The sequence below is a fragment of the Nerophis ophidion genome, linkage group LG10, assembly GCF_033978795.1.
Source record: "Nerophis ophidion isolate RoL-2023_Sa linkage group LG10, RoL_Noph_v1.0, whole genome shotgun sequence".
NCBI lineage: Eukaryota > Metazoa > Chordata > Actinopteri > Syngnathiformes > Syngnathidae > Nerophis > Nerophis ophidion.
In genome coordinates, this window is record NC_084620.1 from 48,990,890 (window position 1) to 49,007,214 (window position 16,325).

Sequence of the window (16,325 nt, forward strand, 5' to 3'; positions counted from 1 at the left end):
TGTAATTATTGTAGTGACTACATAACATAGTGACTGAAACAGACAACGTTATGTGTAAATATTGTCAATAACTAGATGAACCATCGGTGGCTGTGAAGTGAACACTAGTAAGGTTTTACATACTGTATAGAGTAGGCTAACCCATGTGGTTCCTGTGGATGTAAACACAAATTGTAATTACTATAGTGACTGAAATAGACGAAGTGATGTAAAAAATTGTCAATAACCGGATCAACCATCTGTGGCTATGAAGTGAACACTAGTAAGGTTGTAAATACTGTATACAGTAGGCTAACCCACGTGGTTCCTGTGGATGCGAACACAAGTTGTAATTACTGTAGTGACTGATACAGATAAAGTAATGTGTAAATAATGTCAATAACTTGATCAACCATCTATGGCTGTGAAGTGAAGTGTTAACTTCACGTAAGGTTGTAAATAATGTACGGAGTAGGCTAACCGATGTGGTTCCTGTGGATGTGACCACAAGTTGTAGATTATTGTAGCTACTTAATAACATGGTGACTGATACAGACCAAGTTATGTGTAAATAATGTCAATAACTGGATTAACCATCTGTGGCTGTGAAATGAACACTAGAAAGGCTGTAAATACTGTATTGAGTAGGTTTACCCATGTGGTTCCTGTGGATGTTGACTTAAGTTGTAATTACTGTAGTGACTACATAACATAGTGACTGAAACAGACAAAGTTTTGTGTAAATATTGTCAATAACTAGATGAACCATCGGTGGCTGTGAAGTGAACACTAGTAAGGTTGTACATACTGTATAGAGTAGGCTAACCCATGTGGTTCCTGTGGATGTAAACACAAATTGTAATTACTTAAGTGACTGAAATAGACGAAGTGATGTAAAAAAATTTCAATAACTGGATCAACCATCTGTGGCTATGAAGTGAACACTAGTAAGGTTGTAAATACTGTATAGAGTAGGCTAACCCACGTGGTTCCTGTGGATGCGAACACAAGTTGTAATTACTGTAGTGACTGATACAGATAAAGTAATGTGGAAATAATGTCAATAACTTGATCAACCATCTGTGGCTGTGAAGTGAAGTGTTAACTTCACGTAAGGTTGTAAATAATGTACGGAGTAGGCTAACCCATGTGGTTCCTGTGGATGTGACCACAAGTTGTAGATTATTGTAGCTACTTAATAATATAGTGACTGATACAGACCAAGTTATGTGTAAATAATGTTAATAACTAGATGAATCATCTGTAGTTGTGAATTGAACTTTTGTAAAGTGTTGTAAATACTGTATAGAGTAGGCTAACCCATGTGGTTCCCGTGGATGTTAACACAAGTTTTAATTACTGTAGTGACTAAATAACATAGTGACTGAAACAGACAATGTAATGTGTAAATAATGTCAATAACTAAATGAACCATCTGTGGCTGTGAAGTGAACACTCGTAAGGTTTTAAATACTGTATAGGGTAGGCTAACCCATGTGGTTCCTGTGGATGTTAACACAAGTTGTAATTACTATAGTGACTAAAACATACAAATTAATGTGCAAATAATGTCAATAACTAGATGAACCATATGTGACTGTGAAGTGAACACTAGTAAGGTTGTAAATACTGTATACAGTAGGCTAACCCATGTGGTTCCTGTGGATGTTAACACAAGTTTTAATTACTGTAGTGACTAAATAACATTGTGACTGAAACCGACAATGTAATGTGTAAATAATGTCAATAACTTAATGAACCATCTGTGGCTGTGAAGTGAACACTAGTAAGGCTGTAAATACTGTATTGAGTAGGTTTACCCATGTGGTTCCTGTGGATGTTGACACAAGTTGTAATTACTGTAGTGACTAAATAACATATTGACTGAAACAGACAATGTAATGTGTAAATAATGTTAATAACTAGATGAACCATTGGTGGCTGTGAAGTGAACACTCGTAAGGTTGTAAATAGTGTTTAGAGTAGGCTCACCCATGTTGTTCCTGTGGTGACTAAATAACACAGTGACAGATTCATTTGGATGAATGGGCTTTGTATTTATGTCAACTCTGTTGATTATATTTCAATTCTTTAAACATTAAAACATATGTTCTTTTTTGCAAATGTTTGCATGTTCATTGTCCCAGAACCCCGAAATATTTTCAGTCTTCAATATTTTCAAATCACACGCCTGATTATTTTTCCGTTATTTCTTTACCAAAAATCAAAACATAACACAAAAGTTTTAGGTGCACTCTTACTAGACCGTGTCCTCGAACACAAAACAGGTTCACTGCAGTGTGCTGTTGTGTCGCCTCCATTCCGGACATTAGGCGTTCCAGCATCTGATAGGTGCTGTCAGTGCCACCACAGCAGCCGCTCCTCATCACACTCGGTGAAGCGTGCGACTCAGACAGCGTGTATCGCCGCGCGTCACGTACCGAAACAAGACGATGGTCGTCAGTGCACGCGATTGTTTTGGGGCTGGCAGTGTGTTCAGATCACTCCTTATTTTCACGTGCGGGGGAAGCTGGAGCTGGGCGATAAGGCTAAACACTGTTCAACAGGGTTTTGTTTTTTCCATCGGTCTATATCAGGGGTCGGTAACCTTTACCACTCAAAGAGCCATTTCGACCCGTTTCACAAAATGAGGAAGACAATGGGAGCCGCAACTATTCTCGCCAATATCTGCTGGTGGTCACCCAGATGACAAGAATAAGGGCATGCTATGAAGCCATTGTCTTAAACACCTTCTTCAACATGTACAAACTGCTTGCCAGTCCAGCAACATGTTGTGAGAGGCTTCCGCAGATGCACGCACACGACTGGAAGGCATACTGGGTGACACAGAGTACACTAACAGTTGTGATATAAGCAACTTTAACACTCCTACTAATATGCGCCACATTGTGAACCCACACAAAAGAAGAATGACAAACAGATTTCGGGAGAAAATCCTCACAGTAACACAACAAATACCCAGAATCCTTTGCATCCATGACATTTCCTGACTATGTTAAACACCCTGCGAGCACCAAACCCCGCCCACCTCAACCACGCAGGGAGGGGGTGGGGGGTTTGGTGCTCGCGGGGTGTATAACATAGTCAGGATTATTATGGATGCAAAGGATTCTGGGTATTTGTCGTGTTGCGTTTATGTTGTGTTACTGTGAGGATTTTCTCCCGAAATGTGTTTGGCATTCTTCTTTTGTGTGGGTTCACAATGTGGTGCATATTAGTAGGAGTGTTAAAGTTGTTTATATCACAACCGTCAGTGTACTCTGTGTCACCCAGTATGCCTTGCAATCTCATACATGTGTCGATAGAAGCAGCGAAATACATGTGTCCGGTCGGCACGCAAATAGCATTCCGTGAATGGCGGGCGCGATGACCTTCAAGAGGACGTTAAGAGTAATATCATCACGGCACGCCCTTAATATTGTAGTCCGAGTAAAAATTGGAGAACGTGATGTCCGGGAGAGGCATTGAATTCCGGAATCTCCCCGCAACAATCTGGGGGGTCGGCGATTGTGCAGCTGAGCCGCATCAATCAATCAATCAATGTTTACTTATATAGCCCTAAATCACTAGTGTCTCAAAGGGCTGCACAAACCACTACGACATCCTCGGTAGGCCCACATAAGGGCAAGGAAAACTCACACCCAGTGGGACGTCGGTGACAATGATGACTATGAGAACCTTGGAGAGGAGGAAAGCAATGGATGTCGAGCGGGTCTAACATGATACTGGGAAAGTTCAATCCATAATGGATCCAACACAGTCGCGAGAGTCCAGTCCAAAGCGGATCCAACACAGCCGCGAGAGTCCCGTTCACAGCGGAGCCAGCAGGAAACCATCCCAAGCGGAGGCGGATCAGCAGCGCAGAGATGTCCCCAGCCGATACACAGGCAAGCAGTACATGGCCACCGGATCGGACCGGACCCCCTCCACAAGGGAGAGTGGGACATAGGAGAAAAAGAAAAGAAACGGCAGATCAACTGGTCTAAAAAGGGAGTCGATTTAAAGGCTAGAGTATACAAATGAGTTTTAAGGTGAAACTTAAATGCTTCTACTGTGGTGGCATCTCGAACTTTTACCGAGAGGGCATTCCAGAGTACTGGAGCCCGAAATGAAAAAGCTCTATAGCCCGCAGACTTTTTTGGGGCTTTGGGAATCACTAATAAGCCATGTATGACAACGACACTTCCCGTGTGTACTACGTCACTTAACAAGTGTCACAAAATGTAGTATTTTTCTTGTTTTTTATACTTTTAGGTAATATTGGGTATTTTACACCTGCACGTCAAATAGCAACTGAAATTCATGCTAGTCCAGTGACCTCTAGTGGCTATTGAATGAACTGAGTTGCCAAAAAGCCGCATGCGGCTCCGGAGACGCGGGTTACCGACCCCTGGTCTATATCAATAATTATTGATATTTTTAATGACATCGAAATTGCTTTCGAATACACTATGGGTGCAAAAGGCCACTACGCGTGAATGCTTGAATATCCAGGGTGTGTGGATGTTGGAACGCTTCCAATCGGTTAAGAAATGCGGAATATGGAGAGGTTTGTATATTGGACAATCATTTTCAATGGAGGGGCGGGGGGATTCCTGGTAATTGTGGGTAGTCAGGGAATTTTCTAAACCGGAAAACATGCAGACTTGACTGTTCAGGCTGAGTGGATTGTGTGGATGTTGGAACCCTCCCAATCAGTTGAGAAATGCGGAATATGGAGAGGTTTGTATTTCGGACATTCATTTTCAACGGGTGGGTGGGAAATTCTTGATAATTCAGGTTATTCAGGGAATTTTCTAAACCGGGAAGCATGCAGGCTTGAATGTCCAGGGTGAGTGGAGTGTGTGGATTTTGGAACGTTTCAAGTCGGATGAAAAATGTGCATGGAGAAGTTTGTATATTGGGAATGGGAATTTCCTAGAAATTTGGGAATTTTTGAAAGTAAACGCTTCGAATCGGTTGAATAATGTGGGATATGGAGAGGTTTGTATATTGGACATTCATTTTCAATGGAGGGGAAATTCCTGGTAATTTGGGGCAATCAGGGAATTTTCTATACCGGGAAACTTGCAGGCTTGAATGTTCAGGGTGAGTGGAAGTTGGAACGGGTGAAATCGGGTGAGAAATGTGGGATACGGCGTAGATTGTATATTTCCCATTCATTTTGTCAATAGAGAGAAAATTCTGCGAAATTCCAGGAAAAACAAGAAGTTTGGGGAAGGAAAAACATGGGTTGCGTTCGATATATTGGAAGAGTAGTGTGTGTGGATGGTTGAAATGTCCGAATCCCCTAAAACTCATCTGTGAGTTTTAGGTGAAACCATACAAAATGAGCTACCAAGCTGGCCTAAAATGTTAGCATGTTAACATTAGAATGCTAACAATTGGCATATGTGCTAATGTTAACAAAGTAACATTTGGCATGTTTCACAGAAAAAGATATATGACACTAAGGTGTATGGCTGCGGAAGTAGCGGGAAAAAAATATCAGCGGAAAATTGTTAGCATGCCATTTTTAGCAGGCTAGCATGCAAATGATGGCATGCTAAAAGTTTTAAATGTTACATACCAAGTTATATGACGCTGGGGTAAATCGCTAAAAATCTTGCAGAAAAAAATTTGCATGTTATTTTAGCGTTTTAACAAGCTAAAATTGGCATGCTATTCGTTAGCATGTGTCACATACCAAGTTATATGACTAAAAGTGTATAATTCGTGGAAAATGTTAGCATGACATTTTTAGCAGGCTAACATCCCAGCGGTGGCATGCTAAAAGTAAAGTGTCACATACCGAGTTATACAACTGTAAGGCTTGTGGAATTAGAGAAAAAAAAGTGTGAATCTAGCTCAAGCAGTTAGCATGACATTTTTAGCATGCTAACCTTAGCAGGTTAAAAGTCAACAAGTGTCACATCCCAAGTTATATGACTGTAAGGCTGTGTAATTAGAAAGAAAAATGTGGAAAATATAGCTCAAACAGTTAGCATGATATTTTTAGCATGCTAACGTTGGCATGCTAAAAGTTAACAAGTGTCACCAAGTTTTATGACTGTGGGGTAGACGGTTCCAAAATTAGCTGAAAACGTTAGCATGTGTCAAATACCAAGTTATATGACCGTAAGGCTGTGTAATTAGAGAAAAAAAAGTGTGAATCCAGCTCAAACAGTTAGCATGACACTTATAGCATGCTAACGTTAGCACACTAAAAGTCAAGAAGTGTCACATACCAAGTTATATGACTGTAAGGCTGTGGAATTCGAGAAAAAAAAGTGTGAATCCAGCTCAAACAGTTAGCTTGACATTTTTTGAATGCTAACGTTAGCATGCTAAATGTCAACAAGTGTCACATACCCAGGTATATGACTGTAAGGCAGTGGAATTAAAGAGAAAAAGGTGTAAATCTAGCTCAAACAGTTAGCATGACATTTTTAGCATGCTTATATTAGCATGCTAAAAGTCAACAATTGTCACACACCAACTTATATGACTGCGGGGTAAACGGTTGCAAAACTGGCTAAAAAAATAGCATGCTGACATTAGCATGGTAAAAGTCAACAATTGTCAGATACCAAGTTGTATGACTGTAAGGTAAACGGTTGCAAAACTGGCTAAAAAAGATAACATGCCAACGTTAGCATGCTAAAAATGAGATGCTAATTTTTTTTTTTACAATTATACACTTTTATCTCTACTTACGATGCTATACACCTTACAGCCATACAACTTGGTATGTGACACATGCTAACTGCTAGCATGCTAATGTTCGCTTGCTAGCATGCTAAAATTAACATGCTAACTTTTTCGCCCTCGTTTTTTTTTAGCCTTTTTCCCCAGCGTCATGTAACTTTAACGAGTAGAAAAGGAGATCTGACTGAGTTTGCTTTTGGTAGGCACACGGTGTCATGGCACCACGTTTCCTATTCAGCTTTGAGTCCTTTTGTCAGTCGCATCAGTGGTAGGATGACTTTGGATGACCATTTATTATTTTCTTTGTCCGTGGGGACACACGTGATGAAGCGCTGTGTCGGTTTTTGTCTCCCGAGGAGGGATGAGGATGCCTGCGCCGGTTTTCCACTAAACGGAATGTGTGTCTGCAGGAGAGGACCCCGAGACCAGACGAATGAGGACGGTAAAGAACATCGCTGACCTGCGGCAGAACCTGGAAGAAACCATGTCCAGTCTCCGGGGGACACAGATCAGCCACAGGTAGGCTGCAGGGGCTTGGCCTCGGTTCTGTGCCTATTTTATTGCTCCTTTTTTTTTTTTTTGACAATACCTACCCCAATAATATTGTAGTGACTAAATAACACAGTGACTGAAACTGACAAATTATTGTGTAAATAATGTCAATAACTAGATGAACCATCTGTGGCTGTGAAGTGATTACTAATAAGCTTGTAAATACTGTATAGAGTAGGCTCACCCATGTGGTTCCTGTGGATGCGAGCACAAGTTGTGATTACTATAGTGACTAAAACATATAAAGTCATGTGTAGATTATTTCTATAACTAGAAAAAGCCATCTGTGGCTGTGGAGTGAACACTAATAAGTGTATAAACAGTGTATAGAGTAGCCTAACCCATGTGGTTCCTGTGGATGCGAACACAAGTTGTACAGACTGTAGTGACTAAATAACATTATGACTGAAACAGACAAAGTCATGTGTAAATGTCAACAACTAGATCAACCATCTGTGGCTGTGAAGTGAACACTAATAAGCTTGTAAATACTGTATAGAGTAGGCTAACCCATGTGGTTCCTGTGGATGCGAGCACAAGTTGTGATTACTATAGTGACTAAAACATACAAAGTCATGTGTAGATAATGTCAACAACTAGATTAACTGCTGTGGCTGTGAAGTGAACACTAGCAAGGTTGTAAATAGTGTATAGAGTAAGCTAACCTATGTGGTTCCTGTGGATACAAGCACACGTTGTGATTACTATAGTGACTAAAACATACAAAGGCATGTGTAAATTATGTCAATAACTGGATGAACCATCTGTGGCTGTAAAGTGAACACTAGTAAGGTTGTAAATACTGTATAGAGTAGGCTCACCTATGTGGTTCCTGGGGATGTGAACGCAAGTTGTAATTACTGTAGTGACTAAATAACGTAGTGACTGAAACAGACAAAATAATGTGTAAATAATGTCAATAACTAGATGGAACATATGTGGCTGTGAAGTGAACACTAATAAGCTTGTAAATAGTTTATAGAGTAAGCTAACCCATGTGGTTCCTGTGGATGCAAGCACAATTTGTGATTACTATAGTGACTAAAACATACAAAGCCATGTGTAAATTATGTCAATAACTAGATGAACCATATGTGGCTGTGAAGTGAACACTAGTAAGGTTATAAATACTGTATAGAGGAGGCTAACCCATGTGTTTCCTGTGGATGCGAACACAAGTTGTAACGACTGTAGTGACTAAATAACATAATGACGGAAACAGCAAAGTCATCTGTAAATGTCAACAACTAGATAAACCATTTGTGGCTGTGAAGTGAACACTAATAAGCTTATAAATACTGCATAGAGTAGGCTAACCGTGTGGTTCCTGTGGATGCGAGCACACGTTGTGATTACTATAGTGACTAAAACATACAAAGCCATGTGTAAATTATGTCAATAACTAGATGAAGCCATCTGTGGCTGTGGAGTGAACACTAATAAGTTTGTAAATGGTGTATAGAGTAGGCTAACCCATGTGGTTCCTGTGGATGCGAACACAAGTTGTAACGACTGTAGTGACTAAATAACATAATGACGGAAACAGACAGTCATGTGTAAATGTCAACAACTAGATAAACCATCTGTGGCTGTGAAGTGAACACTAATAAGCTTGTAAATACTGTATAGAGTAGGCTAACCCATGTGGTTCCTGTGGATGCGAGCACAAGTTGTGATTACTCTAGTGACTAAAACATACAAAGTCATGTGTAAATAATGTCAATAACTAGATGAACTGCTGTGGCTGTGAAGTGAACACTAGTAAGGTTGTAAATAGTATATAGAGTAGGCTAACCTATGTGGTTCCTGTGGATGCAAGCACACGTTGTGATTACTATAGTGACTAAAACATACAAAGCCATGTGTAAATTATGTCAATAACTGGATGAACCATCTGTGGCGGTAAAGTGAACACAAGTAAGGTTGTAAATACTGTATAGAGTAGGCTCACCCATTTGGTTCCTGGGGATGTCAACACAAGTTTTAATTACTGTAGTGACTAAATAACATAGCGAAAGAAACGGACAAAGTAATGTGTAAATAATGTCAATAACTAGATGAACTGCTGTGGTTGTGAAGTGAACACTAGTAAGGTTGTAAATAGTGTATAGAGTAGGCTAACCCATGTGGTTCCTGTGGATGCAAGCACACGTGATTACTATAGTGACTAAAGCATACAAAGTCATGTGTAAATTATGTCAATAACTAGATGAACCATCTGTGGCTGTGAAGTGAACACTAGTAAGGTTGTAAATACTGTATAGTGTAGGCTCACCCATGTGGTTCCTGGGGATCACAAGTTGTAGTTACTGTAGTGACTAAATAACATAGTGACTGAAACAGACAAAATAATGTGTAAATAATGTCAATAAATAGATGGAACATATGTGGCTGTGAAGGGAACACTAATAAGCTTGTAAATAATGTACAGAGTAAGTTAACCCAAGTGGTTCCTGTGGATGCGAGCATAATTTGTGATTACTATAGTGACTAAAATATACAAAGCCATGTGTAAATTATGTCAATAACTAGATGAACCATCTGTGGCTGTAAAGTGAACACTAGTAAGAGGTTGTAAATAGTATATAGAGTAGGCTAACCTATGTGGTTCCTGTGGATGCAAGCACACGTTGTGATTACTATAGTGACTAAAACATACAAAGCCATGTGTAAATAATGTCAACTACTAGATAAACCATCTGTGGCTGTGAAGTGAACACTAGTAAGGTTGTAAATACTGTATAGAGTAGGCTAACCCATGTGTTTCCTGTGGATGTGAACACAAGTTTTAATTACTGAAGTGACTAAATAACATAGAGAAGGAAACGGTCAAAGTAATGTGTAAATAATGTCAATAACTAGATGAACTGCTGTGGCTGTGAATTGAACACTAGTAAGGTTGTAAAAAGTGTATAGAGTAGGCTAAACCATGTCGTTCCTGTGGATGCAAGCACACGTGATTACTATAGTGACTAAAACATACAAAGTCATGTGTAAATTATGTCAATAACTAGATAAACCATCTGTGGCTGTGAAGTGAACACAAATAAGGTTGTAAATACTGTATAGTGTAGGCTCACCCATGTGTTTCCTGTGGATGTGAACACAAGTTGTAATTACTGTAGTGACTAAATAACATAGTGACTGAAACATACAAAATATTGTGTAAATAATGTCAATAACTAGATGGAATATATGTGGCTGTGAAGTGAACACTAATAAGCTTGTAAATGATGTATGGAGTAGGCTAACCCATGTGGTTCCTGTGGATGGGCAATATGGCGTTTTATTAATATCTCAATATTTTTAGGCCATGTCACGATACACGACAAATATCTGGATATTTTTCCTTAGCCTTGAATAAACACTTGATGCATATAATCACAGCAGTATGATGATTCTATGTGTCTACATTAAAACATTTTTCTTCATACTGCATTAATATATGCTCATTTTAAACTTTCATGCAGAGAGGGAAATCACAACTAAGTCAGTTTAGCAAAAGTGTATTTATTAAACAGTTATTAAGCAGTGGCACAACTATTCATGTCATTTCCAAAACAGAAAGTGCAACATTGTCAGAGACATTTTAAAACAAGCTATTAGTACACTTTTGTGCATGATGTCACTAAAATGACATATCAAAAAAACACTAAATTAAAGTGCACTTTTTTATACAGAACACCACTACAATAGTTTAAAACAAATAAAGTGCACTTTTGTGCATGATGTCACACAAGATATGTCAATAACTGTCAAATAAAAATGAGTTGCATAATAGGAAATCAAAAAGTGTATGTCCTTCGCTATGTGGTAGGTTCCTGCGGACGTTATCTCCTTCTGTCGTTGGCTATTTTTTTTCATACGATGTTGATGTGGAAATGGTTGCTTGGGCATTGTGTGGGTGTGGCAGAGAACAGAGGTGATGACATGCGGAGTTTCAAGCACTTTTCATTCTCTAGCAGGTGACTTTTCAGTGCATTAAAAAAAAAAGAAAAAAAAATCAATAAAAAAATCAAAATACTACAAATAAAACAAATTAAAATGCAAAAAAATATAAAAAGTACAACAGCCTAATAGCTAGAACTAGCATGCATATATTTAAAAAAAAAAAAAAAAAGGCTTTTTTAAAAGCTTTCACAGTCTGTGGTGCCCTCAGGTGATCTGAGAGAGCGTTCCACAGACTGGGAACGGCGGAGCAGAAAGCCCATTCCTCCATTGTTCGGAGCTTGGTCCTCTGAGGTTTGAGGAGGTTAGCCTGTCCGGAGCGGAGGTGTAGTGTGGAGGATTTGGGGGTGAGCAGTTCTTTGAGGTAGAGGGGGGGCATTTCCAAGGAGGCACTGGTGGGTTAGTAGTTAGACATTGCATTCAATCCTGGATGGAACAGGAAGCCAGTGAAGGGATTTGAGAACTGGTGTGATGTGGTCCTATTCCCGCACTCTCATCAGAATCCGAGCAGCACTATTTTGTAAGTACTGCAGCAATTTCATGCTATAAATCCCGAATGGCTATTCAGATAAAGGTAGTTAGCTCATAGAATAATTGTTTTATACTCTTTAATATTTTTGCATGATTTTTACATTTAGAAGTGGAGAGGGAATCGAAGACCCAGAAATTGGCAATACAATCCGAGGCAGAATTCACTGAAACAGAAACAACAAGGAAAATGCAAAAGCTGCGCAAATAAACAACGCAAAAGGTCAACACACATGGTCACACACGACACAACCTGTCCACTTAACGTTGTGGGTATTATCAACAAAAACGTTCAAGCACCGCATATGCTTCAAAATGACACCCAATGTGCAATGCATGGTGGGAAATATGCAAAACACTCCCCGCACTTATCCTATTTTAGCTGCTTGATAGTTCTGATTCATTGATGGAAAGAAACAAGGTCAACTTTCTACGTCCTTTTAATATCCAATTATTAATCATTGATTATATATCAAGTATATTAATATAATATTTACATATATATATGGGGTGGTATAGCTCGGTTGGTAGAGCGGCCGTGCCAGCAACTTGAGGGTTGCAGGTTCGATCCCCGCTTCCGCCATCCTAGTCACTGCCGTTGTGTCCTTGGGCAAGACACTTTACCCACCTGCTCCAAGTGCCACCCACACTGGTTTAAAATGTAACTTAGATATTGGGTTTCACTATGTAAAGCGCTTTGAGTCACTAGAGAAAAAGCGCTATATAAATATAATTCAATTCACTTCACTTTATATATATAAAAACATGTACACATATATATGGATTGTACATATGTGTATGTATATATGTACATATGTATATGTACATGTGTATATGTGGATATAAGTATGTATATGTGTACATATGTATATGTGTGTGTGCATGTGTATATATATGTGTATATATACTGTATATATACATATATATATGTGTGTGTATATATACATATATATATATATATATATATATATATATATATATTTATATATATATATATACATAGACGTGTGTGTGTGCGTGTGTGTGTGTGTTAGTGTGTGTGTGTGTGTGTGTGTGTGTGTGTGTGTGTGTGTGTGTGTGTGTGTGTGTGTGTGTGTGTGTGTGTGTGTGTGTGTATATGAATGCAGCTGAGATAGACTCCAGCGACCCCGAAAGGGACAAGCGGTAGAAGATAGATGGATATACATTTATGTATGTACAGTATACATATATATATATATATATATATATATATATATATATATATATATATATATATATATATATATATATATATATATATATATATATATATATATATATATATATATACATACACACACATATACATGTATATATATATGTATATATATATATATATACATACATAGATACATACAGATAAATATACACATGTATAAATATAAATAGATTCATATATATATATATATACATATATATACATATACTGTAACATATACAGTATATGTGATATGTGTATGTATATATATACATATATATATATATATATATGTGTATATATATATGTATATATATATATATATATATATATATACATACACACACACATATACATGTATATATATATGTATATATATATATATATATATATATATACATATATATATACATACATAGATACATACAGATAAATATACACATGTATAAATATAAATACATTCATATATATATATATATACATATATATACATATACTGTAACATATACAGTATATGTGATATGTGTATGTATATATATACATATATATATATATATATATATATATATATATTAGGGATGTGGAAAAAAATCTACTGGAATACGAATCTAATACGTTGTGGGATTCAGAATCGACTCTCATTTTTTAGAAATCAATTTTTTTTAATTTTTTTTTTTAATCAATCCAACAAACCACTACACAGCAATACCATAACAATGCAATCCAATTCCAAAACCAAACCTGACCCAGCAACACTCAGAACTGCAATAAACACAGCAATCGAGAGGAGACACAAACACAACACAGAACAAACCAAAAGTAATGAAACAAAAATAAATATTATCAACAGCAGTATCAATATTAGTTATAATTTCAGCATAGCAGTGATTAAAAATCCCTCATTGACATTATCATTAGACATTTATAAGAATAAATAAAAAAGAACAATAGTGTCACAGTGGCTTACACTTGCATCGCATCTCATATTCTTGACAACACACTGTGTCCAATGTTTTCACAAAGATAAAATAAGTCATACTTTTGGTTCATTTAATAGTTAAAACAAATTTACATTATTGCAATCAGTTGATAAAACATTGTCCTTTACAATTATAAAAGCTTTTTTTTTTTTTTAATCTACTACTCTGCTTGCATGTCAGCAGACTGGGGTAGATCCTGCTGAAATCCTATGTATTAATGAATACAGAATCCTTTTGAATCGGAAAAATATCGTTTTTGAATCGAAAATTGAATCGAATCAAAAAAAATTGATATAATTTTGAATCGTGACCCCAAGAATCGATATTGAATCGAATCGTGGGACACCCAAAGATTCACAGCCCTAGTATATATATATGTATATATATATATATTGTGTGTATATATATATATATATGTATATGAATAGAGATGCGCGGTTTGCGGTCTCAGCCGCGGAGTTTATCCGCGGGTCGGGCGGGTGACATGACGAAAAAATGTATTTTAATTAGATTCGGGCGGTTGGCGGTTGAATCATCTGGAAATATTTGATATATATGGTTCTGGGATCGGTATCCTTTGCCATTCAAAGAGCCATTTTAGACCCGTGTCACAAAGCGAAGAAGACAATAGGAGACGCTAAAATTATCTAGAATGACTGCCGGTAGTCACCCGGATAATAAGTATTAGGGCTTGCTATGAAGCCATTGGCTTTGTCGCGTACTACAACATGTAGGCTCTGCTTGTCAGTCCAGCAACATGTTGTGTGTGGCTTCCGCGGCAACACGCACACGACTGCAAGGCATACTGGGTGACACAGAGTACACTAATGGTTGTGATGTAAACAATTTTAACACTCTTAGTAATATGCGCCACGCTGTGAAGCCACACCAAACAAGATTGAACATCCTCCCAGTAACACAATATAAACGCAACACAACAAATACCCAGAATCCTTTGCATCCATGACATTTCCTGACTATTTTATACACCCCGCTAGCAGCAACACGCACAGGACTGCAAGGCATACTGGGTGACACAGAGTACACTAATGGTTGTGATATAAACAATTTTAACACTCTTAGTAATATGCGCCACGCTGTGAAGCCACACCAAACAAGATTGAACATCCTCCCAGTAACACAATATAAACGCAACACAACAAATACCCAGAATCCTTTGCATCCATGACAATTCCTGACTATTTTATACACCCCGCTCCCCCAACCCCGCCCACCTTACCGACGCACGGGGATTGCTGCTAGCGGGGTGTATAAAATAGTCAGGATGTGTCATTGATACAAAGGATTCTGGGTATTTGTTGTGTTGCATTTATGTTGTGTTACTGTGAGGATGTTCTCCCGAAATGTGTTTGTCAATCTTGTTTGGTATGGCTTCACAGCGTGGCGCATATTAGTAAGTGTTAAAGTTGTTTATATCACAACCATCAGTGTACTCTGTATCACCCAGTATGCCTTTCAATCTTGTACGTGTGATTGCGGAAGCTGCACACAACATGTTGCTGGACTAACAATCGGTTTGTACATGTTGTTGAAGGTGTCAAAGGCAATGGCTTCACAGCACGCCCATAGTTTTGTCATCAGGACGAACGCCAATTGGATATTCGCGAGAATGTTAGCGGCTCCCATTGTCTTTATTACTCTGTGAAACGGGTTTAAATAGCTCCGTGAGTGGTAAAGGTGGCCGACCTCTGATTTATTTTAGCGGGCGGTGTCGGTTCTGATAAAATGTTTCTCCACTGGGAGCTTTTGTTTGTTTTGTTGTTTCCAACCTGCTCCTGCGATTGTTCTATTCCTACTTCTCCTTGAACAATGTGCGCTGCCCAACTATTGTGGCGGAGACGCCAAGTTTGAAGGCGTCCAAGCTGACACCGCCCCCCTACCTGGCTGGCTCGGCCAATCACAGCCGGGCACTCACGCAGAAATTCACCAGAGAATGCTGCCAGTGGATATTTTCGGACAGCGAAACATTTTTCGGCACAGGAATGTGTTTTTTTTTTCATTAAAAAAAAAAAAAAAGCCCAAACCTGTCCTCAGGAGACATGCTAATATGTCCTGCAAATATTTGGCCGGTTAATTGTCAGGCAGTTTATAAATCTCAGCTGTAATATTCTCAGTGAAGCTGAGACACGGAACGTTCCGAAGCCAGCGCACACACATTTTGAAGTGACATAACCACTGAAGGAAGAACAATGGAGGCTAAACCTTGTTGAGGATCCCCAAGTACAGTGGAACCTCCGTTTACAAACTGCATTAAAGTCTCTAATAAGTATGCAATAGGGTCAACCCGATCCCGAATATTTTAGTACCAGTTCCAAAGTATATTTCGGTACTTTTCTAAATAAAGGGGACCACAAAAAATGGCATTATTTTTAAGTTAAAGTTAACACACA

At 38.3% G+C, this 16,325-nt stretch overlaps 1 protein-coding gene across 5 annotated transcripts in view; it reads left to right on the forward strand.

Annotated features, from left to right (window-relative positions):
- Window positions 1-16,325, forward strand: part of nav3 (neuron navigator 3) — a 524,985-nt gene that overhangs the window by 316,793 nt on the left and 191,867 nt on the right. For all 5 annotated transcript variants that reach the window (XM_061913994.1, XM_061913995.1, XM_061913996.1 and 2 more), the window contains one exon: window positions 7,098-7,206. In XM_061913994.1, the coding sequence (XP_061769978.1) occupies window positions 7,098-7,206 (109 nt within the window). The remainder of the gene's footprint in view (window positions 1-7,097; window positions 7,207-16,325) is intronic.